Source organism: Zonotrichia albicollis, chromosome Z, assembly GCF_047830755.1.
Source record: "Zonotrichia albicollis isolate bZonAlb1 chromosome Z, bZonAlb1.hap1, whole genome shotgun sequence".
In the NCBI taxonomy this organism is placed as follows: domain Eukaryota; kingdom Metazoa; phylum Chordata; class Aves; order Passeriformes; family Passerellidae; genus Zonotrichia; species Zonotrichia albicollis.
In genome coordinates this window covers 61302662-61329398 of record NC_133860.1, presented here as the reverse complement: position 1 = coordinate 61329398, position 26737 = coordinate 61302662, and the positions used below count along the sequence as shown (strand labels likewise).

The 26737-nt window shown below is 36.4% G+C and overlaps 1 protein-coding gene across 1 annotated transcript in view; it reads left to right on the top strand.

The window, feature by feature from the left end:
- Positions 1-26737, top strand: part of ADAMTS19 (ADAM metallopeptidase with thrombospondin type 1 motif 19) — a 131557-nt gene that overhangs the window by 27507 nt on the left and 77313 nt on the right. The window contains exons 4-7 of the mRNA XM_005486228.4: positions 4366-4538; positions 5483-5566; positions 6403-6560; positions 17464-17507. Coding sequence (XP_005486285.1) covers positions 4366-4538; positions 5483-5566; positions 6403-6560; positions 17464-17507 — 459 coding nt within the window. The remainder of the gene's footprint in view (positions 1-4365; positions 4539-5482; positions 5567-6402; positions 6561-17463; positions 17508-26737) is intronic.

Below are 26737 nucleotides of genomic sequence, written 5' to 3'. Positions count from 1 at the left end.
TGCCTTTACGGTAGAGATGTAACTTTGTGACATATTGCAGCTGCAACCTTGGTAACACACTAACTTTTGAGCAATATGGTCCTGTCTTACAACCACGTCTCTTGCTTCTGCAGTGTTTGTGTGTCAGGATAGAAACAGGTATTTCTCCTGCTGGTTTTGATCCAAATTGATCTCAAAAGCTGGCTACCTATCAAGCAAATATGTATTGCCAGTGATGAATTGTAATTATCAGAAGGAATGAATGTCTGTGCTGGAGGTGTTGAGGGATCACTGTTGGGAATAATAGCTTTTCATGGAGAACTAGCAGACGCAATCAAAGAAGGTATTGTTTGTTGTCCGTTACCATTGAGGGCTGGATTGAAAGTTGCTACGCAGCCAAACTTGTTTGGAGAGAACAAAGAACTTGTTTTTGTGAATGGGGTAGTTTTCTTATTAATTAGGCGAGGGAGAGAATCATACTGACAGAGGCAGTTGCTTTCTTGATTGTTGACAGTGTGCACATATATCCTTTTGTTGAACATGTGTATGATTTATTTACGTATGTGAGCCAGTTGCACATACACAGACCTTACACTCCACACCTTTAAAAGAAACCAGTACAGAACTATGTTACAGAAAAAATATGAGAGAAGCAGTTGTAATTAGAGCAAAGGACCATGTTGGGAAGCTAAGGTTTTTTTCTTCTATCTGCTCTGAAGCACTTGTTCCAAACTGAAGTTGTTTATATAGTAAACTGAACTACTGGTGAAGGCATGGGGCATATTGGGAAAAAAGAAGTCTCTTACCCAGGATATGGTTAATGCGGATTTTGAATCCCTTCTGAATTTGGAAGACTCCTCTTCTACTTCTTAGTTCGGGCAGTAAACAATATCCTGTCCAGAGATACCAGTGTGCTTTTCCTCTTAGAATGATGGAATATAGCTGGAAAAGCCTGATAAGTTTCACTGAATCAAAAGCAGAAGTCTTACTTTATGGCATGTAGGCTGGGCGATCAGCTGGGAAAGCTGTGTTGATTCCTGCTCTACAGCCTGTTTATATGTGATAAAATATGCAATAAAATGTGCAAACAATCTTTGTCATGGATCTAAGAGATTGCATAAGATGGAGACTGGTGCTACTTGAGATAATAATTTCTACTCCTTGGGTAGAAAAAGTTGTCGCTCTGTAGGGAAGTATTTAAATCCCTATTCAAATTATAGTGGCAGTGTAGCTCATGGCTTCCTAAGCTCCTCAATACACCCTGTGTAGGCAGAACACTGCAATTTCCGTATGACTAGGTTACCCCCTGGGGAGTGATGGTGGTTCCTCTCTAGTCTGGGCTGCATGTGCATATACTCAGGAAATGCTTTTGTGCCTGAGGACTTGAAGGTGTCCAGGAGTCTTGTAGTCACAGCCTCTTCTTGATGTTGGCTTAGATACTTTGTGTAACCTCTGATTATAGTAGATGGCTCTAAATTTTTTTAATGTAGGATAATTGTTTTGTTAACATTTCTGCTTGTTTTCTCTTAATTGCCTATTTTATGTCAAATTAGTTTGCTGCAGTATTTTTACCCTTCTTGCTGAAGTAATGCAGTATTCCTATCTTTCAGTCAACTGAGTTTTAAGTAGTCTACGGATATGGAATCACCTTATTCTACCTACTTGCACAAACAGAAGTCCTATTGCACAGAACTCTCCTGTAGAATTTATCTTTTATTTTGGCAGTGTAATTAAATTTTTAAGATTAATTTATGCATCTTTAGTCTGTCTTTTATCTTGTTGGTACATGAATTATTATGTATCTGGGTTTTTTGCAGCAGTTATCTCTGACAGACTTTGCCTTCAATAATGACCAGTTCTTTGTAATTTTTACTGATTTTTGAATATGTAAAGAAACATGAGTTTTTGCCTAAAGCCTGTTTCCCTTGTTATCTGGCAGCAGTTGTGGCAGTTATTTGAATACCAGTAGTAGCAAAATTACTAATTCCATTTATTTAAAGTTCTTAGAAAAGATCTACAAGTTTCAGATAAATGAGATCTCGTGATGGGGATTTCTGCCAGCAATTTGGAAAAGGTTGGCTAGCCAAGAACAGATTGCCCATTGGTTTGTTAATGGGAGAGATATCTAAGGCAGACAAATGATGGGCAGACAGCTTGTCTAGAGAGCTGTGTAGTCTTCTCATTCACTGCCATCCCAAAAGACAGAGGTTTCAACAGCTTATGGGACCACAGTGTTCTTAGTGTTTAGCACAATGACGTATTTTATTGTGGACTGTCAGTTCTGAACAGAAATGCACTACTAGTTATAACTTCTGGAGAAATGTGTTAAGAGAATTTTCTGTACGTGCTAAGATTAAATTTAAAGTTTTCAATTACTAGCTGCTGTCTTTTACAAAGAAATGAACAGTGAATAAACTGTTGCTGGAAACTGCACTGTGCCTAGGAAGAAGGTAGATTGACCAGGTGGGTCATAAGAGATATTTTTTAACCCACATGAGTTTACTGTTTAAACTTAGACCTATAGCTTACACTTATAGCATTAGATGTTCTTTTGTTCTTCATGGTTGTATAGCTTATAGGAGGTGTTTTTTTTGGCACAAATGAAAACTGAGGTTTCATTAGAAATTATTCTCAAAAGAGTGATGAAAACACACGTAATATTTTATAAACTAGGCTGTAGATCCACAGTTAGCAAACATGAGTTAGGCTAGATTATAGCAGAAGTTAAAATGCTAAGCAAGTGTCTGAAGGATCAAAATAAAACACTTTAATTTAAGATAGCTTGAATTTATAGATGTTTCTACTTCTAGGCCATTGAACACCAAACATTTATTTCTGGAGGATACATACTTATTTCTTTTAGTAAATGTGTTAGTAGGTCTTACACTGCCACCAGTTCTAGAGGGATCAGTAAGACCTTCTCAGATGTACTGGGATGGACTGAATAATTCAAATGTGTAATCTTTTATGAATGATTCAGTAAAAGATAGAAACCTTTTTTAAGTGTGCGTAATTTAGATGTGTTACATTGAAAAATATGTATATGCATTATATTTACATAAAATCTATATTACACATATATTTAAATCACAGACCCCTCTTCCACTGGTATTTTATATTTTAAATTAATTTGTTAGTTAATTGACTTTGGGAGTTCATTTTTAGCATTGTCCTGAAGAGTGACTTATGTTTTGGAGAGTGGTCATGTATTATAAAATATACTGCAGGAACTTTCCAATCAGAGATGAGATTGGTTGAATTACAAAACATTGTCTCAAAATTTTTGAATATTTGATTGTTTCCAGAACATAATTGTCATCTTAAACATTACTTTTTTTCATCACAGAGAGCCTGATATTCCATTTTAGATGCTTCAAGAAACTTCACTTGGTTTCAATGAGATCAGTCCCAGAAGTTTTACATCCTCTCAAGAGGATCTAACAATATTTGGCTATTACAATAAGTTTAATTTTTCATTTTGTTTTAAATTAGATTATTTAAAATGGCATTGCTAACTGTTGTATGTAAATCTGACCACCTTCTGGCTCCTGTATTATGAAGTACTACGATACTACTATGTATCCTACTACATACTACCATGTATCGTAGTAGTAAGGGCAGTTTTGTTGGGTTTTTGGAGGGGAAACTGAAAATTAACAGCATTAATAAATTCAACCTTACAATAAGCATGACATGTTTTCAGATTTTGGCTTTCGGTAGATTTGGAGGCCTGTTTCTGGGGGGTTTGGTTTTATTTGCTTCAGCTGCTTGTAATGATGGGAGCACAGATTTTGAAGTCATGTCAATAAAAATTCACTTTTTTATTTGTAACAAACCGATGTCATTCTCTGTCATTCATCTGAAATATTATTTCCTCTTTGCAAATCACAGAATTGTTGCATGTATTTACCGAATACATGACTTTGTGGTGCAACTGTATTTGTTGTCTTGTATGCTAAGATATCGAGACATCAAGATATTTTCTCTGTGATTTGTGAAGATGGTCAGACAAAAATGATGAAATGTCAGTGACACTGTTTTTCCTTCAGACCCAACATGAATTGAGTTTTCTCCCACAAACCAAAGTAAGAGATACATATTCTTTTTATAAATACATTAGTTGAAAGGCTGAAAATAATCTTTCTGACTTTATTTGAAAAGATGGATAAAATTCCTGTTTTCGTGGTATGAGGTAATATTTATACATAGTGGAGACCTTCAGTATGAGCCTTAGCATTGGCAGTAGCAAATAAGCACAACATATTAAAGTCCATAGCTATTAGTTTCCACATGATGAGAGTTATAATATAACCAAGGGTAACAAATCCTGAAAAGTGCAGGGGTAGTTTGAAGGATGAGTTTCTCAAGCACTGTTTTGGTTTACAGATAAAAGGAAATCCAAGACTCAAAAAGTGTCTGAAAGTGGAAGAGGAAAGCGATACTCTTACAAGTTGCCTCAAGAGTACAACATAGAAACTGTTGTGGTGGCAGATCCAGCTATGGTTTCATATCATGGAACAGATGCTGCCAGAAGATTTATTCTAACCATCTTAAACATGGTAGGAAATTTAAAACTATTTTTTGATGTTTTGCCAACCAGAAATGCACTGCAGGCTGATTTCATTGCTCCTTCTAGTGATTCTGACTGAACACCTGTAAGGCACAGTCAAAACAGGACCATCAGCAGGCTGTACAGACTTAGTCCATATGTTTTGCAGCAGAAAATCGTAGTGCTGCAGGCTTGTCTGTACTGTCTGGTCATACATCTTGGGGAAGCCTGGAAGTGAGAGAACAAGATGACTTTTTGGTTAGAAGCCCATGCTGTTGGAAAGGTTGGGATATTGGATAGTTTCTGGTGACCTGTGCTTGATATTAAGACATGAAATTGTTATGGGAAAGCATTGTGTGGTCAGTGGTGGTGGGAAAAAAAGAAAGATTAATGAATTTGGACAATTACGTTCCCTTCCAGTTCCATCTGGAGCTGTAGTGTATAAAGCATTTGGTGCTTAAAGCAGTGAAAAATAGCATCTGTAATATACAAGGAAAGATTGTTCTAAGGAAGGAGCATAAGCTGAAAAAAAAAGCTGAAAAATTAATATGAGCTTTAACTATTCTGAATGATAGGAAGAACTAGAGAGTTAGATGTTGGCTGAGACCACTTGGTCCAAGATCTTGGATTTAAATGAATAGAAATTTTCATGTGAATAGTATTAAATGTGTATGCAAATATTTGGAGAAAAAGGCCACAGTTTATAAAGTGATTGTGGCCATTGAGAAGAAAAGGTCTTTTTTTATGTTCCCAGAATGAATATTGCCTAAGCTCTGTTTTCACTTCAGAAGACCAACACAGTACATTATCTTAATGTTCTGTTCAGATTACAGAAAATAAAAGCAGTCACAGTAGAATATGAGAGTTTTTGAGGTTCTTTGGGGTTCTGTTATTTTTAATGTACGTGCAATACAAATTCATATCCTTATTTGTTGAATTTTTTTTCTCTTTTAGGTTTTTAATCTTTTCCAACACAAGAGTCTAGGATTACAAGTTAATCTTCGGGTGACTAAACTTGTCCTTCTTCATGAGACTCCAGTAGGTATTTATGACATTTGTCTTAGCCTGTAGAGGGTAATGCTACTTAGCTTGTGGCTCCGCAAAAGCTTGCAATATTTATGAACTTTAATGGCTAAAAATTTTCCTTCTTAGCTTTCGTATATTATGTAGTGATTTCCACTGACAAGCAGCCCCAGTGAAGATTAATCTTCTAATTTATGTGCTGCATGTATTGAGATTTATCTGTTCCTTCAATTAAAAGTCAGTCAGAGTTTCCATGTGGAAATCAGGCAGATCTTAGCAAAATCTGCTTCTGCTCTGCTTTTTGTACATTCATATATCTCAATAGAAAAATAATTTCCTTTAAATCCATTGGGTTGCAGAAGGAGGACTGATGTTCTTTGTTGTCTAGTCCCTAGACAAACAAAAGCTGATTTAGCACTTAGTTTATAAGGAAGTAGGATTCCCTTACCAATAGTTCTAATCTAAAATACTATAATTTTCCTGTGAATAAATAATTTATTTCTCCAGTTCCTCTCAGCAGTTGGAGTAATCTCATTTTATGTTCACATTCTGCATCTTAACACCAGTATAACACCATTATACTTTTCCTCACCATGGATGAGAAGTCAGGAAATAAATAAGACTAGAGTTTGAGTGAACTCTAGTACACATGTACACTCTTAATGCACTATCTTCATTTGTATCTTTAACATATAAGGAAGGTGGTCTTGGCACCTGAAGTTTGAGTTGTTTTGCCATGGACATATTATGCCATAAAGAGCAGAATATTTTTGCTAGCTCAGTCAAAAAAGGTTCCAAATTCTACATATAGGATCCTAATTTTAATAACATTAATTGTTTTTCATTTCCAGGCTGATATGTATATTGGACATCATGGTGAAAAAATGCTGGAAAGCTTTTGTAAATGGCAACATGAGGAATTTGGCAAGAAGAATGATATACACTTAGAAATGTCAACAAGCTGGGGAGAAGACATGACTTCAGTTGATGCAGCTATATTGATAACAAGGTAAAGTAGTGAAAGCTGAGCATTAAAAATAGGCAGAAGGCTAGTGTGAACACAGATCAAAGGCCAATATAATAAGAATTTAGTTTGCAGTGAGGAAGGGAGCATTTTGAGGCATTTGGATCTCAGAGTTTATTGGAATATGAATCCCAATATTACCAGTTAGATTGTGCCTGGGCCAGTCTGACCCTTGCTGCTAGGCCAAAGGCAGCAGCTGTGGTGCATCACCCCAGAGACACCTTCAGCTTGCTGGTGGTTGCAGCTGGGCACTAAACAAGTCCAGGCTTGTTAGGAACTCCGTTTACCTCAGGAAGAAGGCTTCAGACGAAGGTGAAGAGGAAAAAGGAGAGGATTCTGCTGGAGGGTTTAATATCCAGAGGTTTATTCCATGGTGACACAGGTCTGAATCTTGGCAACAGCTCCAACAGAATTCCGGCCGCTTGGCCTGATTCACCTTTTAAGCTCAGGGGGAGGAGAGGGGACAGGTGAGCCACCAACCAGGTGGGAGGGGCGGGGTCTCAAGGGAAGAGGGACACCTAGACAGACCAATGACCTCTGGGCCTGAGGGGCATCCTTTGAACTCGACCAACCACACAATGCCTTTGCTGGAATGTTAAGCCTGATTGACAGGACTCACTCGGCAAGGGACGAGGGGGGGGAGGGGAAGAGTGTATTGGTACACCTGGGGAAGGGACCTGAAAGTTTGAAACACACGCAACAAGAGTTGGTGATAAAGTGTTGCTAAAGATGGTGCAGAAAGCAGTATTTTCCAGATGGTAAATATTTGAAGTGATGAACAGGTTACTCTAGTTTTTTCTTTGGCTATATAGCTAAGATCTTATCTGTATAGCAAAGGTTGGAATCCTTCATCCATGCACCTTCATTTAAAAGAGGCAGCGCCCCAAACCTGTAGATGCTTTCAGACAAAACACAAAAGCATATTCAAACCATTCAGAGCTAGACCAGCATTAGGCACATTACTGAGTTATGCTTCCCTCCTAACTGATCTAGAACTGGTATGATTCACTCTGTGCTGAAAGTACATCATGTACATCTTCAGGATGTGTCCTGCAGCACTAGGGTATGATTCCAGATCTGCAGTTCCTTGTAGTTCTTAAGTGTCAGGCATTTCACACATTGAGAAGGAAATAGGCCTCCAGTTCACCTCTTTCCTTCCAAGCAGGGACTTGCATGGTTTTGTCTGATCCAGAGGCATGATCCAGAGGAAGGGACAGAATGATGATTCAACCAGCCTAGGGTTGGACTTAGTGCAATTTTCGAGGTGGAGCTTGGACTGGATAACCTTCAGAGCTCCCTTCCAAAGAAAAGGAGGGAGAAATCAATTTCTGTGATTGGCTATAGTGGAATACTGCTGTGCAGTCCCATGCTGGTCAGTGATATGGTATTCTAAAACCATCTGTAATCTTTACACCTGCATGCCATCTTTTGCCATTTATTCACAGCACTCTCACTGAGAACCTACAGAAAATAAAAATAATGCATTCTTATTAAAATTAGTTTTATTCTGATTACTCCAATGTCTATAGTGTATTTCAATCTTTGAAGCAGAAAAATGTTTCCCTAAATTTTCCTGCTTTGGAGAGCCAGTCACTTACGTGAAGCAGGAAATTTAGAAGTCCAAACTGTCTGTGGTAAGAGCTTTGTTGCTACTTTTGCTGTTCAATCCCTTTTCTTTTCTGAGAAAATCCCACACTTCTTACTCTGTGTCGTCCTCCTCTATTTGATGTGTGTATCAATTTTATGGATTATTGGGGCTTTGAGGGGGCAGATTATTCTTTGTTACACATTTATACATGAGGTAAGCTGTGGTTTTCACAAGCTCCTTTCAAGTCTAGTGGAAGACACAAGAAATAATGTTCTCTGCAGCAACTTTGCTTAAGCTCATCAGGAAACATACTTGGAGTAACAGACTAGAAGTAAATTTTGTAGATTAAGACCCCTAACTGATTTTAATAGTAGTGAGTGCATTGTGGGGCTGGGGCAGGGTAGGGGAGGAAGGTCTGGAAAGAAAGAAGGGGAAAGAAAAGAAGCAAGCAGTAGGAAAGAGTAAACTTGGGCTAAGGCATAAAGGATGCCTGAGTATCAGATGGCATTGGGTTAATCAGGATGACTGAAGGGGAATAGACTTCCTTACATCTAGCTATTCCTTGTGACTGTTCAAGGATAGTGAGCAACAGCATTCTGCATGTTTGCTAGAAACCTTGGGCTCTCTTATTTGAGACAGTGAGGCAGCCAGCAGTATCTACAATAGCAGCAGCAGTTGGAGCAAGTATCAAATGCTTCAAGCCTGTATGGGCCAAGAGAGTGAACACAGGGCTGCATGCTTTAGCTTATAAGGTGCCTCTCATGAGTAGTAAGATGCTGTACAATAATAAATAGAGCATGTGACACCTTTTTCCTGTCATTGTTTCATCTTCAGCTTAATGAGCCTTTGTGGGAAGAGGCAGAGGCATTCTGAACTGGTGCAAGTGAGGCATTAGTAAAGTTGATGAGAGTCAGTGGTCTGGAAATGTCTTCAACTGTCTGTGCTTTTGGCCCCACAGCTTTTTGGATTTAATGCAGCATTTCTGGAATGACAAATTGACCATGAGCTGCTAGTGGACCCTTGTGTCCAGGAGGACCAAGGGGATTCTGGGATGCATTGGGAAGAATATGGCCAACAGGTTGGGGAAGGTGATCCTGTCCCGCTCTTTGCCCACATCCATGGCATTGTGTTCAACTCGTGGTTTCTCAGTGTAAGAAAGACAAGGCGCCACTGCAGAGGGTCCAGCAGAGGCCACAGAGGTGATCTGTGATCTGGAGCACCTCTCTTCTGAGGAGAGACTGCAGGAGCTGGGCCTGTTTAGTCCAGAGAAGACTTAGAGGGGATCTCATTAGTGAATATAAATATGTCAAAGGCAGGTGCCAAGAGGATGGTGCCAGACTCTTTTCAATGGTGCCCAGTGACAGGACAAGTAGCAATGGCCATAACCAAAACACAGGAAATTCCACCTCAACATGAGGAAAAACTTCTTTACATTGAGATTTTCAGAGCACTGGAACAGGCTGCCCAGGGAGGTCATGGAATGTCCCTCTCTGGAGACATTTACACCCCACTGGGACATGTTCCTGTATCACCTGCTCCAGGTGACCCTGCCTTGACAGTAGGATTGGGCTGGATGATCTCCAGAAGTCCTTTCCTACACTAAAAATTCTGGCATTCTATGATTCTAATAGTAAAAAAGCTTCACAAAGATCTGATCTTATGTTAAGATGCTTTTCTGCTTTGTAATAATGATATTTTGATTTCATAGAATCATAGAATTGTTTGGGTTGGAATGGACCTTAAAGATCATCAAGTTCCAAACCCCCAATCACATGGGCAGGGATATTTTGTATTAGAGCACATTGGTCAAAGCCCCATCCAACCTGGTCTTTAGAATTTCCAGGAATGGGGCATCAACAGCTTCACTGGGTAACATGGGCCAATGTCACGCCTTTACAGCAAAGAATTTCTTCCTAAAATCTAATATTAATCTTGCCAATTTCTTGCCAGTTTAATGCTATTCCCCTTTGTCCTGTCACTACATGCCCCTGTAAAAAGTTCCTCTCCAGTCTTCGTGTAAGTCTGCTTTAGGTGCTGGATGGTTGTATAAAGAGCTTCTCTCTTCTCCAGGCTGATCTACCCAAACTCTCTTAGCCTGTCTTCATAAGAGAGGCACTCCAGCCCTCTGATTGTTTTCATGCCTCTTGTCTGGACTTGCTCCAGGGTTGTCTACAATTTTTTACCTGCCATTTTAAATACAAGTTTTTGGATTAAGTCTGTGATCAATTTTATGGAATTTGAAGTACAGAGAAGGAAAATGATTGGTTAGATGTCAGATAATAGGTTATTGTTGGAGCCAGAAATTAAAGATCTGTTCTTCTGATGTTTTTATTTTGCAGTTGTATTATTCTCTAGACTGCACTGCCTCCCACCTGAGAGCTGCTTTAGCTGCTAATAAATTATACCAGAGCAATTTTCTGACTGGGCATGTTTTGCTAATCCAGGCTACTTCTACACATCACCCAGTTTATGGTATAGCTAACACCATGTGTGGCTCTACACGTGTGTTTTGTTAATTCAGAGTCTCATTCTGTTTTGCAAGCAGGGAAAAATCTCCATTGTCACAACTTCCATTTGGACAGCAGGTCTGCTTATTGAGAGAAATGATTTTGTTTATACAGATGAACACCAACTGCTTGGTGTTTTTTGAGTAAATGTGTAAAGTTTTGGGTATCCAGCACATTCTGTGGCAGCCCTCCTAAAAGTTGCCACATCTCCTCTTTTGTCTTGCATGATAATAGAACAGCAAGAGTTCTTTGTAGAAGCTTTCCTGTGTGCTTTCACATGCCAGTTTTGTGTAGTAACCAAAAGAGTTAGAAATGAAGTATTGAGTGTTCTGCAGAGCTAATTTTTAATGCCTAAATACAAAAAGTGTGATGTGGATGTTGTCGAGATTGGTATTCAGCAGCCAAAGGGCCATTTTCAGGAAAAAGGTACTTCTCAAAACTTATTTTTGCATTTGTTCTGTAAGGAGGAAAGCAAAACCAACTTCTCCCCACAGCTTTCTCTGCTGCCCAGCTAGACTGTAATCATGCATATCTGCTACCAATTCATTTCAATTTACTTTGGCCCTATTTCATGATGTCAGTTTTTGTTTAGTTTCCCTTTAAATTGGCTTATTTTGATGAACTGATATCCTCTTTAAAGTATGGTGCCATGAAGCAGAAGAAAGGCAGAAAGGGATTGTAATCTATTTAGAAGATTACTAGGGATGATGGATATATGTGATAATTAAGGTAAAAAGTGTTTTAAGGACTGTCTTGATAAAACTACCTGTTTTATCAGGTAAGTTTTACTGTATTCACAGTTATAAATTAGCACAGTTACTTTATAGATAGTATATCTATCTGATATAGATACTGTCTATCTATAAACTGTATCTAGTTATAAAAAGATGGATTATTTCTCTGAGGAAAAAATGCAGCAGGTTGCATCAACATCCTCCTTGCCTTTTAAGGTACAGGGTCTGAATGTGCAGAGACAAGCCCAGATTTTGGTGGCCCCTGAGATGACATTATCAGTTGCTATCTGCACAGGGTGCTTGACCTGAACGAGGTAACTGAAAATATGGCAGGAAAAGCCCTGTGGAATTCCCAGTTGTTCTGTGATGGTGCTTAAGTTGTTATATAGCCTCTATTACAAATTAGATAATGAAAGCTTTGAAGTGTATAAACATGTGCTTACAAGAATGAGACAGAATTTACCTTCACTTAAAACTTATGCATTTTGCTGCTTTTCCAGTGCATTGGTCAACCTGTTGTGTCACAGTGGTTTGTAGAAAAAAATGTGAGAAGAATAATACAGAAAAAGACCAAGTTCTTTATTCTCCTTCTCAGAGCTGATATTTTCACATGTCCTTGTGACAGAAAATAGACTTCTGATTCTCCTCATATCCATCAGGTAGTGATATCCCATGTTGATGTGCATCAGCCCTTTATTCTTTCTGATCGTCAGAATCTGAGGTCTCCTTGCCTTGGGTTACACATAATTGAAACATTGCTGTTAGCTCCTTTCGCTGCAAGAAAGTACCTTGTTGTATAAAGTATCTAATGGCATAAACAGCACTTAGGTTTCATAAATATTATTTCACTTCCAATAGTTTCAGCCATCCAGAACTCTCCCCAGAGCTCGGACAAGATTTTTTTTAGTGTTGCTATTACCTTCCAATGAACAGATGAAATCCAGTTATTTTTCTGACTTTGATTTTTATTACCTTTCTGAACCAAAAATAAATCTTCAAGAAAGTTAGAGGAGGAAGACTGTGAAAGATCCCTGCATAAATGGAACTGATACCACAGGGTCACTGCAAAAGCCTGGAGTGTTTGGCAGTCAAAATGGCTGAAACGTATTGAGATACAGATTGGGTTATTAAACTGCTACTGCTGTCCTCAAACTCCTAGTGAATTTCAGCTTTGGAAAACTGAATTCTTGCAAATGCATGGTGAGAGATGAGATTATTCTTAATTTTGTCTTCATCACTATAATTTCAGTACTGCCAACTCTCTTGACCATTTTGTACTCAATTTGTCAATCTCTTGATTATTTGGTTTATTTGACACTACCAGGAGGCATCAGGGAATTTCATGAGACTCTCACATGGCCTTTCTGATAATTAATTAGTTGATTATTTAATTAATAGGATTGCAGATGCAGAAGAAAGCAGGGAAACCTGAAAAGGGCATATTTAAATAAAAAGTGAATCTCCTGTAAGATTAAGGTCCTGTATTTTTACCTTGTGTATTTTAAAAAAATCTCACTAATTTTAAGTCATCTTATGCTCTTTTGTTTTTTTAATTTTTAATATGTTTGAGTCTGTGAAGTGATAATGCTTGTAATAATGGGTGTGGGAAAAATTTGCATGAATTTACCTTTTGCTGTCAGCTTAGTTTCTTTCAAGCTCTAATAATTAGACTATGTATGTTGCATTCACTAGTACAGGTCTGTTCTGTAGAAATACATGGACTTAAACTGAATGTAAAATCTCTGAATATCTAGTGTGAGACCCAAACATAAAATTTATACAGTTATTTTTACATTTTAATTTTCTGGTGATTAAGAAAGGTAGGCAAGTCTTAGACAAAAAATTTGAAAGAAAGGAAGATTAACTGTTTAGCAGTTGATTATTTACAGTTATTTACTTTCTGAATAGGCAGTTAGATAGATTTCTAATTTTTCTTACTTCAGCTTTCAACCATACCCTTTGTACCCTTTGTTGCTGAAATCTGTTGGAAAACTCCTCCCTGTGAAAATATTGGTGGGCTGTGCTGAAGTCACAACTCTTTGTCTTAGAGTAATTTACAGAGGTTACTCTATGTAATTGTTCTCTCACTTCTTAACAGACCTTCTCTGCTTTACAAATTTTTTTATCAAGCATAAACACAAAAACTTGCCACTATATTGTATGAACAGAATAGTGGTGTCATTTTGATATTTTCCTGTATATTTATCCAAGAATGCTGGTCCTTTCTACTGCCTGGTTCCAAATACTCATTTTTTGTTGTTGTTTTATCTAATCGAGTTGGGAGGCCACTTTTGGCTACACTAGAAGAAAATTTACTCAAATGAGTTATCTTTAAAATTTGATGTGCATTGATTCCTATGTGTATCTATCAGAACTCATTTAATTTTTAAACTTTGCCAGGAATGCTTCTGTATTTTCTTCCACATCATTGTTTAATGCTAATGCTACGTCTAGGTTCTGTTAGACTTCACTCAAAAGCACCTTCCTTGGATTCCTAACTACTTTGTATCTGTTTCAATACGTTAATGATACATTAAATTCAGCTGTTTACTTATCACACTTCCAAACTGTTTTTCATTCTGACTGAAATATGAGCTTTATAATATAATAATAATATGATTATTTATATCACCCTTTTTAATCTCAATTCAGCTTTACAGTGCCTAAGTGATGTGTTAACCATTTGAAATAATTAAATATATAATTTCCTGTTTTTCCTAAAATACACTGGCCAGTACATACTGATGCTTTTGAGATTTACCCTCAAAATAATAAACAGTGTCTGAAATACCATTTACCATTTTCCATTTATTTAAATTACCAAGTAAATAGTAAATAAGTAATTTTTCTTGTGGTTCATTAACACCAAAATAATTTTAGATTTAATTGCTGTCATTAAAAGTGCATTTGTTAATTAGTATGTGTGCTTGGTTTATATGTGAGAATTATTTCAGAATGTCCTGTTATGTGAAGAGACAAGAACATCTTCAGTGTTGTACTTATTCACTTTGCACAATGCAAGTGAAGCCATTTGCAATTTGATGATGTCACTTGCCACAAGTACCATAAATTTAAACTATTCCTTATGAAAATCTTACGACTTGATGAAACATACTACTTCAGCAATAAGCCTGGAAAATGTTGTAAGCCCTAGAATCAATAGCAGCAGAAGTTAGACTGAAGTTTCAAGCAGTCTAACTTCTCCTGTTATTCAAGCTACCTATATGTTTCAAAATTACAAACATTAGAGAAACTGGAGTAGAGTGCAACCAGAATGAAGATCTGGTAGACAGGTAAAATCTGTTAACTGTCCTTTTTCTTCTTTTCTCCAATCTAGCATATCATACGATACACCAGGCTGAGTAAAAAATAGATCTTTTGAATATTTTGACTTGCCAAAAACAAGTATTAAATTTATCTAAAATGGTAAATTACTGGGAATTATTTACAAAAAGTAAGTCTGGCTCTTAATTTAGTCTGCCTTTATTGTTCTTTTTGTCTTCTGTTGTACATACCACCTACACATCAGGATTTTTTTTAACAAAGACAATGGACTCAGATACTTTGTATTTAGAAATTAAATACCCTTTGTGTGCTGTGAAAGTCTTTCCTAATGCTATATTTAATGAACTAAAATCTACTAACTAAACATTATTTTCTGAAACAATGCAGGAGTGGTTGTCTGTCCTTGCTTAGAATTCTTTTCTGGGGTTAGCCAGTTCATTCAAGTGCAGAATTCAGGCATAAATAGTGTGAAAGCTCCTCCTTTCCTTCACTTGAGTAAGGACCTGTTTTCTCTTCCATGTATATGAAGATAACCATTTAGAGTAATGGACATTATGTCCTGGGTACTGCTTGGAGTAGGTAGGCTTTTACTATTTCTTGCTTTCATTGACAGACTCACCAACTGTGCCTCTAAAGCTTCTATATGCGGTAACAGTAATTTTACTATTTTGGCTCTGCTTTGCTGAGAGAAGGGATGAGAAGGAGGATGGCAAATAATCTGTCTGAGGTCTTAGTAGTGTGCTTTATTTTTGTGAGAGTCACTGATAGCTAGAATTGTAAATCTTTACTACAGAACCTATATATGTAATGCATTCATATTCCTGGATATTAAAGGAGGCATTACATTCCTTTGATGTAAGTCAGGAACTAAGAATGGTTTACTGTATTTCCCTCTTGCCAAATCATAGCAATACCATTTTCCCCAAGTCCCATAATGAAACCCTGAATGCACAACATAATCATAGTCTGATTCAGCCAAGAAGTAAAAACAAAAGAAAAACAGCTCAGTAAGTATATGAGAAGAAAGCTATTATATGAGCAGAAACGTCTTGCATATTGGCAGTTTTGAAACATAACGTAGCATTCTTTTACAGTTGGAGGTATGACATAATTATTTTCTCTTTTTCTTTTTTTTTTACTTACTATTACATCAATCAATTTTATGGTGTTTTATGGTGGTTGGGTGGGTGTGCATGGAAGGCAATCAATGTCCTTAGATTGTCTTTACACATGTTCTCTTGCTTCACTTCAAGTCCCATATTTCAGTCGTTAAGAAGACAATAAGTTCCTTGTGTCACATAGCACAAAACAAAGAATTGTATTACAACCCAGTGCATTAAGGCAATTTCTTGCAGGTTTGAAAAAATAAAATAACTTTCTTCTGTGTCTGATTATAGTTTCTTGTTCACCACCTTTTGCTCAATTTCCAGGGCCCTTTTGAGTGTATTCCCAGACTGTCCTGATCACTTTGCTCACAACTTTATCAATTTATGGCACTGCCATTCTGCTTCTCCTCTGTGGAATTATCTGATAGTGGTGACTGGTTAATTAAAAGCTGTTTAACCCCATGCATCTGTCTGTGTGGCCCTTAACAATTGGCAGAAATTTGCCAACCTCCAGAAATTGCTTTTGGGTCTAAATCCCTATGTAGAAATAGTCTGTGAACAACAAAGAAACAGCCCTTGGAGTACTTACACTTGGTAAAAAAATGTCAGTATCTTTCATTTCAAGCACCAAACAATTCCTGTATTTTGTTCCTGGAAAATGGGTGTTTCTTTGTATGTATATCTTTATCATTATCAATCTATTTGTCTTATCTGTGTGCCCTCATAGACAGAATATAAGAACTAAATTCCTCTGATTCATATGGTCTCTCCCTAAAACCAGAGACCCTTACTCTGTGGCACAGCAGAAAACCAGAACTTCTTTGTTTGTGGGGTCGCCATATCTGAGGTACTTTCGTTGTTTTTTTGCCTATTGGTTCCCTCCCAACCTTCCAATTCATGCGTACCTCAGCAGCCATTTTTTAAAGTAAAATAACAAATTAACATTATAAATACTCCAGTAAAAAGCAGTTTTTCCTTTGCTCTTTTAATAAAATGTTGCATGTCTCTAAGTAAAATACGTGTGAAATCAAAATGAATCCCAAGCAGATGTTTAAGACACAGTTGAAATATTTATTCTCCTTTATTCAGTAGAACAGTCTTATTTAGAGACCTATGATGGACTAAAATACATGTTGGAGATAGGGTAGTTAATTTTTATATGTTTTCCAATACTATAAGGGGATGCCCTAGCAGAAATGCTTCCTGACATATTCCTATTAGTGATTTTAACCATTGACTTGAGAATAAAAATTTTCTGACTCTATTATGGATCTAAATGCTGCTTTTGTATCTTATGTGAATCACTGGAAGTATCTTCATTTGAATAATAGGAAAACTAGCTTTAGACTTGTTACTTTTCAAGATACCTAACAGAAAAAGAAAAAAAAAACCCGAAAACCTAGAAGAACATGGAAATTAGGTGCAATGCAATTTGAATATACAGTACATGTTTTGTCACCTGACTATTCTTAAATGTGCTCTGAGCATAAGCTGCAGTTTAAGTGCTCTGTGTAATCCCGGCCTTTGCTTCCCCTTGTGCTTTGTTGAGATAATGGTGTTCTGTATTTATTCATTGAGCCGTAAAAAATGTTTCTAAATAGGTTACACCGTTGTTAACGACTAACAGCTTGACTTGCTTAACATTTTTTCTTTCACCCCCAATTCTAGGAAGGATTTCTGTGTACATAAGGATGAACCATGTGATACTGTTGGTAAGTAAATAAACACAAGAGATTGTGTATAAACTACATAATAAAATTAGTTTTATGTAGGTAGAAATGTGAAGCTAAAAGATGACAGCAAAATCAGTGATAGAAATAAGTAACTAGCTAAAATTCAAAGTACATCTTAAATGCTAATAATACTGTTAGATTGGTGTATGCTTCTGGCACAATAAGTGTTTTAGTATAATATCTCTATCTCTTTTGTAGATCAAACTTTAAAACTTTTTTCTTTTTAGTTTCACTGACTGATAGAAAATTGTTTTATTATTAAAGATTTTTAATTTTGAATATGAAGCTAAGAAATTGTGTTTATGATTCTTTTTTATTGAATGGATTTATCTTTGGTTTGAATATTTTTATAATTTTTTTGTGTTTATGATTTTTTTTTTCTGTTTCATTTCAGTTGCAAAGGTTTGAGGAGAATTCTTATGTAAATTATATTACCTCACCTCTTGCTGTTCTTTTTTCTTTTACTGCTGTCTCCCAAGTGTATGTGAGTTTATCTGTGGGATTGCTACCAAGAAAAAAGCCTTATAAATAAGAATGTAATGTTTTTCACAGCAGTAAATGATTAAGAGTTCATAGTGTTCTTTCACTAATTGGTGTATTGGTCTTAGATGAATTCTGTATGAGTGTTTCTTGTTTGACTTATTTGTGCAAAAATGCTTGCTTCCAACTGAAAGAGGAAGCAATGTGATAAGAAGTCTTCATCATTTTATGTTGATTTAAACTGAAATTTAAATCTGGAGTACTTCCAGTCTATCTAAATCAGGATAGGCTGCTTCCTGAATTTCAGAATTGAAGTGAATATATTCAAGGGTTTTTCCTGAACAATGTTTTTTCTTTGGCTGAAGCTTGGAGGTAGTAGAAGAGCTATTTGTCTCTGAATTTGTCCATAGAATTTTAAATTGGATAAAATTAAACTCACTCAAGTATCAGTAATTGACAGGTCTGTGGTGAACAAGCTGGGATGAAACTTGAAAATGTGGCAGCCTATTAATTGTTAAGAGCACAGGAAGTAAAAGATTTTGACTTAATATTGTCTTAATATTGATAAACAAAATGAAGTAGACGTTGACTGAATGATCTGGCATATTGTGGATGGGCTATTGTGGAATTTCCCATTCTCTCGGTTATTGTTTGGTGCTTTCTTCAGGAACTGAACCACAGTTTGTATGTATAGGCCTTTCCATATAGGTACAATTGTGCAGCAAAAGCAAAGGTAATTGTTTTCCCTTTGTTTCATCATTTATTTTTTAAATTTCAGTCATTATTTCTCCAGATGAATATAGTGCCTTGCCATAAATGTAGGGCTTCATTTCTTTCATAAACAGTCACAGTACTGTGGGTTCATGCTCACTGTTTAGAAGATAATTTTCTGAGGGTCTTGTTTACCATTATTCTGGAGCTCATCTAAGGAAGAGGGTTGAAAAACTTTGCACATTCCTCTTGAAGAGAAGTTTTAAAGTTATCTTTAAAAATTTTTAAAGAGAATTTTTAAAGTTAATGCCAGGGATACATTACGTAAATTGTTTTAAGGCTAACAGGGTTGTAGTGCCAAATTGTTGAAAGTACATGTAGAAGGTTGTTTCGTTTTGGTATCTACCCTGACTTTTTTCTTCCCCTAGGAAAACCAGAAGATTTTAGATTATATCATGAGTAAAATTTGTTGAAAGGAATTGAAGGGCAGTTTGATCTTCCTATATTCAGTTTATAGACAAAAAGAGACAGTTTATAGGCAAAAAGAGACAATACGTTCCAGGGATGTATCACATGCTGTAAATTACAGAATTTGCCAAAGACAGTAAATGAGAAATCCTAATGTACTATACAATTTCCCAATGAGACCTTGCCTCACCTTCCCCCCTCTCAAGAAGTCCAGAAGAATGCACACTACAGGCTCATAAAAAGACAAATAAAGCAATTATCTCTGAAATATTAATACAGTATTCCTCACAGGAATGTGAGGCAATCAAGGCGATCTTTGTAGGTGATCTTTTGTGATCTTGATTGCACATTAGGCAATCCAGAAGTGAAAGTTGTGAGAAGGGAGCATGTACAGGACAGACCTCACTATTGGAAAGGGACGTCATGTTGGATAATAGTTCTTTGCAGTGATCTCTAAGCAGACAAATACTGGATTTATTGTTTAGTCACTACATGCCTAGACTCAGTCTTTTCAGACTGGACAGGAGTATCTTCTTAGGCCAGAGAGAGAAAAGACCAGTATTCTGTTATATAGACAAAATTCGCATGTATTCAGGTGGCAAATAGTGCACTTTTTTATACTGCTGGTCTTGTTCTACAGAAAGTAAAGAACTTATGTACTCTTCAAAAAGTACTTTTTCATTGTCTCTTAAAATAACAGTGATTTATATGAAGATTTAATGGCTTAAAGATATAATTTTTCTGTTAACCAGAAAAAAATGTTTACTCAAAATCAAAACCATATGACAAACCTCCCTAGAAATACACTGAAATATATTTCATTAATGATTTTGAATGAAATGTGTGGTGATAATCTTTTAAATATTCCTTCATAAAAGCATTTTAAGTGGAAAAATACAAGATTTTTTTCTATAGATAATAGAAATAAAAACATTATTTGCATTGGTTGTCAAAATATTGCATTCTTAGGGAAAAGAAATCTGTCTATGGTGCAAACCAAGCATCATGGAGGAGAGAAGGCTTTGGGGAGACCTCATTGTGGCCCTCCAGTGCCTGAAAGGGACTTATAAAAAGAAGGAAGAAGGGTTTTTTATGCAGAACAGGTAGTGTCAAGACAAGGGGAAATGGTTTTAAACTGAAAGAAGTCAGGTGTGAATAGGTATATGTAAGAAATTCTTTACTCAGAGGGTGCTGAAGCCCTGGAATAGGTTGCCCAGAGAAGTTGTGGGAGTTCAAGGCCAGGTTGGATGCACCCCTAAACAACTTGATCTAGTGAAAGGTTTCCCTGCTCACGGCAGGGGCAGTGGAACTAGATGATCTCTAAGGTCCTGTTCAACCATTTTATGATTCCAAAACTCATTGATACTTCTTATTTTATAGTTTTGCAAAGTAGATAGAAAGAGAGGAATGATTTCAGGAATTTGATTTCCCTGAAGTGTCTTGAAATTTAGGAAGTAGAATGTATTTATTTCAATATTAAGTATTTCCCTATTGCTAGAAATGTTTGGAAGTCTCTGCTGTAGCCAGGAAGTTGAGGGTCTACTTTCTTACTTCATAGTGTAAATCCAGAGTAACTCAGATAATTGCCTTCCTTACCTACTCCCATGTTTCTGTGTAACATTAAGCTAGACTCTCATGTGATATCAGTCAGCCCAGGTCAATTGATTTCTGCAAAGCTATTTGGATTTCAGCACTGCCAATTGTTGCAGCCACTATGAAATTCATTCTGAGTGGAGAACCACAAAGCAATTGTTTTAGGCTGAAAATTGACCAGATCCAAGTGTTTTTGGGTTTCCTCTGATTGGTTGGTTGGCTGCAGCTTTTTTTTTTTTTGCCCCTCCTGTTCTGCTCATTTGTCTCCCTTGCATGTCTCCCTTATTTCTGCTTCATTTCTCTCCTTTATTCCTGCACAGAAGTGTTCATATCATACTGCTCCCTTGATTCTCACAATTTTTCTATAGTTTAAAGAGAGGTTTCTGACCTTATTTTTCAGTATGATCACCAGGGACATCGTATGATTACAACAGAGGATTTCTCTGAGTGTGGAAAATATCAAGATGTTTTTATAAAAATGAAATTAAATTTAGCTAATGAAAAGATTGTGTTAGATGGGTGATTGTCCAAGGTTCTTTTCCCCCAGAAGACAACTGGGGTTTGGGATCATAGCATGTTTCTCCTATAAGCAAGTTTTGTTAACTTAGTTAGAGGAAGCTACCTTTTGAATTTTTGGTGATTTGGAATGTTGTTCTTTTTCTTGGGCTGATGACAGGTAAAATTATTAGTGTAGACATCCCAGTGAATTTCTAAAAAAATTTTTAAGTAATTTAATTGTTGGTTTCCAGAGAAGTGCATTGCAATAGAATCAGCACAAAATGCAAACTGGAGGTTGCACATGCTATACTGTTCTTGTGTGTGACTCTTCTGGTATTACCTTATTGAAGTAATTCAGACAAGCAATTATTCATTGGGAAAATTGTTATTGGGATATTGCAAAAGAGAGGAAAATAAAGCGGTATTTGCTCCCTTGAAGAGGAAAGTAAAGACATATTTTCTCACTGAAAACAGATATCTCAACAGATATTTTCTCAACAAGTAGGCTTACAAGTAAATACAGAAAGACTATTTCTTGAAGCAAGTGTAAGCACATTTTAATTTCCCTTCCTCTTGTCTACATTTCCACTTCAGCAACCATGATAGTGACTCTCTGAGTCATATTTCTTTTGGATTAGATTTGTTGTTTGCTGCTACCAATGTCTTCAGTGGAAACACTGTGCTAGAGTGTTTTTTGAATGCAGTGTCACAGGCATGGAAATATTCTAAAATTATGCTTGTCTTGTATTGGCATCAGTTTGGGGCCCTGTTAATCTGCTGAAACTCAGGTAGTGATTTCTTCATTTTTGATAATTTATTTTTTAGACATTTTTAGTTAAAACAGCTGTAAAAATCTGATTCTATCTAAACTGTTTGTTTAAAAGGATTTTCCCAATAAAATGTAATCTCTAAACAGAGTTCCTCTAAAAACTTGTCAGATTGTTTTTGGGCATAAATACAGCATATTAAAATTTTCTAAATTTGGTAACATGTAGTGTTGTAGATAAAAAAAAAAAGGCAGAAAATTAAGGCACCATCAGGTTTTTGTTCTGGAGCAGAGGAACTAAATGGTGTGGGTACAAATCATAATTGATAAGGAATCAGACAAACATCTACACAATAAAGACCTAAACCAAAATGAAGTGAAAGAACATATTTTCCATACAACTTAGAAAAGTACCAAAGATAGATTTATTTACTTTTCTTTCCTAATGTGAAAGCTATCGATCTTTAACATGAAGATCTTGGAGTTTTCCTCCAAACTTTTACCCTAGGGACAAAGGTTTAGACCAGCCCTATGCATTAGGAGATATGATAGAAATAGGGAATTGGGCAGACTATCCATGTCCAGTGGTTAATGCTGGAAATACTGAAGATGAATGCTTAGGGCTGGTTACCAATGAACGAGCTGCCAAAGAAGTTGCAGAGAACACAGGCAGCAGCCCAGCCGAAGTAAACCGAAGAAGTCTGTTTCCCTGTACTTCCTCATCTGAATCCATTCATCTGGCTTCCCTCCTCTTATCCAGACTTCTGCTCTGTTGTAGTCTGGTGCAGCTGCCCTCAGCCTAACTAGCTGGTAGCAGTTTGTTGGGAATTGCAGTGAACCTCCTCATGCTGAGCTGTGTGCTGGACTCCCCTGGGCACTCAATGCTGCTGATTCAGACCTAGTTCAAGTGCCTGTGGGCTGCAGAATAGGAGCCCTTGTGACATAAGCCATGCTGGCAAGGTTAGTCTTTGTTACTCTTTGTTTTTTGCTTGTTACTTCTCTTTTGTTGAGTCAGTTATCGAAGAAACACTCTTGCAGCAGTTCCAAATCAATATTGTGGGTTATTCAGGTGTTGTCACTTGTGGGACACCTGAATTTGTGGTATGTCCTAAAGTTGATGTGCATTTTTGGAAACAGGTGTTTCCACAAGACAGGTAATGCTGAGACTGGGATGTGGGCCATGAGTACTACCACGTAGGATGTAATATAGAACCTATGTATAGGTGCTGTTCTGTACATAGCAGAGTACAGTCAGTCTTGCAGATAGAAGTGCAGGAAGAATGTTTAGAGGATGAAATCAGTTAAGGATAGAAAAACGAGGCTTGTAATACTTTTGCAACATCTAGGTTTTTTAACATTTCAGCATTGCTCACAGTCTAGTTGGATACTTGTGAAAGGTGTTATGTTTTAAGTAACTGAATATTCTATGAGTATATACCATTTTAAAATTCTGTTGACTGAGGTTACCTGTACATAGAGATGTACACCAGCAGTTTTTTCAGATATTCATCACCAGTGTAATTAATTTGCTTGGTTTTGTTATGCTTGTTACTGTTCGTGGTGCCATGGGGAATTCAGAGTGGGAGGAGGGCAGTTGAATGACAGATTGGATGATGAGAAACAATTACAGCAAGTTTCTCCCAGCAAAGGCATAACTACAGTCTGTTAAATTTCCTAGGTCTTAAATGTTCTCTGACATATCTCTTTGATGCTAGACAAAATTTGCAAAAACAGCAAAAGCATTTTAAGCTCTCAGTTTTGCTCTTCGAATTGATATGTCCCACTGAACAATACATACTCTAAGAAAGTATCTTATGTAAAGGAAAGATTTTTTTTCAGTAAGATAGCTGACATTCAGAGAGCTGGGCTCACAATTTAATCTGCAGAAGATTTCCTGTATAGATTTCCAATGTCTAAGGAAATCTTAAGGTTCACATAACCTTTACAATGCATACGGTTTTGCATTCATGCAACGTTCTCTTTTCTAGCAAAATCATTATAATAATAGCTCACAGATTTACATAGAGGGGAGCACCTCATATAGTGAGAGCAGGGGCATCTTATAAGTGCTTTTATAGAAAAGCTAGACGAAGAGATCTCACTCAATTTTAATTCCTGGACTTCTGTTTCTTCTAAAAGAAAAGCACCGTAGCTCAGATGTGTAGTCAGTACCTGCAGATGCCTCAGTAGCTTCATTATTCACATGTGACTCCTGAACACTGATTTTCTTCTGTAGAAATGCATAAGTTCCCTAGGAAGCGCTATTCATACGATCGTCCAGTGTATCTAGTATACAAGTACCTTTAATACACAAGATCTTTTTTAAAAAACTAATTGGAAAATTTTGACTTCTACAGCCTACAGAATAAAATTTGGTTTTGTTGGTGAGTTACATGTCTGTAAGTATGGCAAAACAGGTCTAATTTATTCTGAATTCCAATAAAAAATGTGAAAAATCAAAGCAAAATAAGTTAATAGAATTTACCTCATATGTCATAAAACATAAAATGAATTATGCATGCTTGGTGCAGTTTCTCAGGAATGTAGAATGCTGACTATACTACGTGCTCAGTCATTATATCCAGACGTTGCTGTTACAATCCTCAACTTCAGTTCTAAAAATTATTAAATTTCATGTTTTCAGCAAAACTCTTAAGATGCTTGTTCTATCTTACCTTGCCTTTTGTCTTACTGAGTCAGAATATGACAAGACTCCAGTGAGACCAGAGAGATAGGTTTTCATGTAAGGATATGCAAACTTTTGTTTTCAAGCAATGTTGTAACTTCAGACACAAAATTACTGGGTTACAACACATCAGCTTGTTTCATTTTCCAGTGCTTTATTTAAAGTGTTTAAAGCTTAATTAATCTCAACAGCAGTAGGGTGACAGAGAATGAATCTGTCTGAATGGACTCTTGATTGCAATTTCATAATCACTGAGCTTTTAATTAGTGACCCTTACAGTACTTTAAAAAAAGTCTTTTCTTCATTAAACAATTGATCAAGGACTTGATGCAGGCAACTCCTTTGTTTTCTTCTCTTTTATGTTATTTTACTTTGAAGCAGTTAACCAATGTATTTAGAGAGCTGAAAGTAATAGAAAAAAGGTATTTTCTGTTTTGCTTTTCAGATTATAGTACAGAGGTCACTTACTGCTTTCTTGCTAAGGATGTGTTAACAGTCTGCCTTAGGAATCAGTAGGGCCTTTGAGTGTGTTTAGGAGGATGGGAAGGTTAATTTTCATGTCTACAAATAGTTTCAGATCTTTAAAATGAAGTCTATTTAAATGTTAGATAGAGCTGAGAAAATCTATGACATTCTGTATGGAACTTCCATTAGCCTCTGGATGTTCTATTTAAAGGTGTATTTGAGGCTGAAACGTGTTGCTCATTTGATGTGCAGTATAAAATTGTGTATTTGTTGATAGTGTTGGTGTGGATGGTTGCCTTTGGTACTATTTATTTGTATAATAGCTGTTTATTTGTATAATAGTTCTAAATAAAAAATAAATGCACTGTTGTTAAGATAGTATTAAAGGTGCAATCATTCCTCAGTCACTAAAGAAATAAACTTTCCCAGATAGTGTCTGTCTTGAAATATCTCTGAGGTTAGACATGATTTTTTTTCCTATATTGAAATAATGCTACTAGGTTAGACCTATATGTAATTCCTGTTGCACATTCCAGTTCAGATTTAGTTGTGCTCTTTCTCATTTAGTTAACATGGGATCATTGTTCTTAACATATATTTAAATCCGAGTGGATTCAGCTAGATCAAGCTCTGAATTTGGCTCTTGAATAAGGAGTGGTGTAGTATGCCTCAGTACCATCCTTTGCGGTTTCATATTCTTTCTGCGAAAATGCATTAAAACTTTTTCATTTTCAACAGATTATGCTGGTTCATCTCTAGGTATGATTTTTTATTTTATTTTGTTTTCTGTTTAGTTTCAATTTATCTGAGGTACTTAAAATCCTTTTTCAAAGGAACTTGAAATATAGAGAGATGTACTATATGTAAGAATTTTAACATTACACTAAATAGGATTCAAAATATTTATATTTCAACCTGGAACTTCAGTTCAGAATTTTTTCCATAGACAAAATTCCTGTGTCCATCAGAAAATGGAACTGCAAAGTAAGGACAAAGGAATCCCATGTATTATATGGTGGATATTTACTATGTGTCAAAGAAAAGAGAAGGAAATTTCAAGGTAATTATCAGGTGTCTGTCTTATGAACAGTGTGTACTTTCTAACGTCATGTGGGGATCCTTCCTGAGGCGTGCCAGATGCAGAAGTGAAAAATGAGTGAAGCCTCTGAGCAATACTGCCATAGTACACAAGAGATGCTCATGCCACGGGGCATGGGCAGTGAGACACAAAGCAGAGGACAGAAGTGGGCATGGCTTACTTAGGATTACACAATTTTTTCACCAGGAGAAAATTTACCATGTTTTGCTAATCAGATTGCAAAAGATAAAAAAATGCATGATTTAGAGACCCTCTCAATGCATTAAAGAGTGAATTATGTTTTGTGTCACTCTATTCTCTGAAATTGTTGAAAAACTGAATCAGGTCCAAGCAGCTGTGAGCACTTAAAAATATCTTTCATTGTCTCCTGGATTTTACAGCTTCACTACTCATCTTTTATGGGCTTTTTTTAATATGAAAATTATAAAATCATGTGGTTGGAG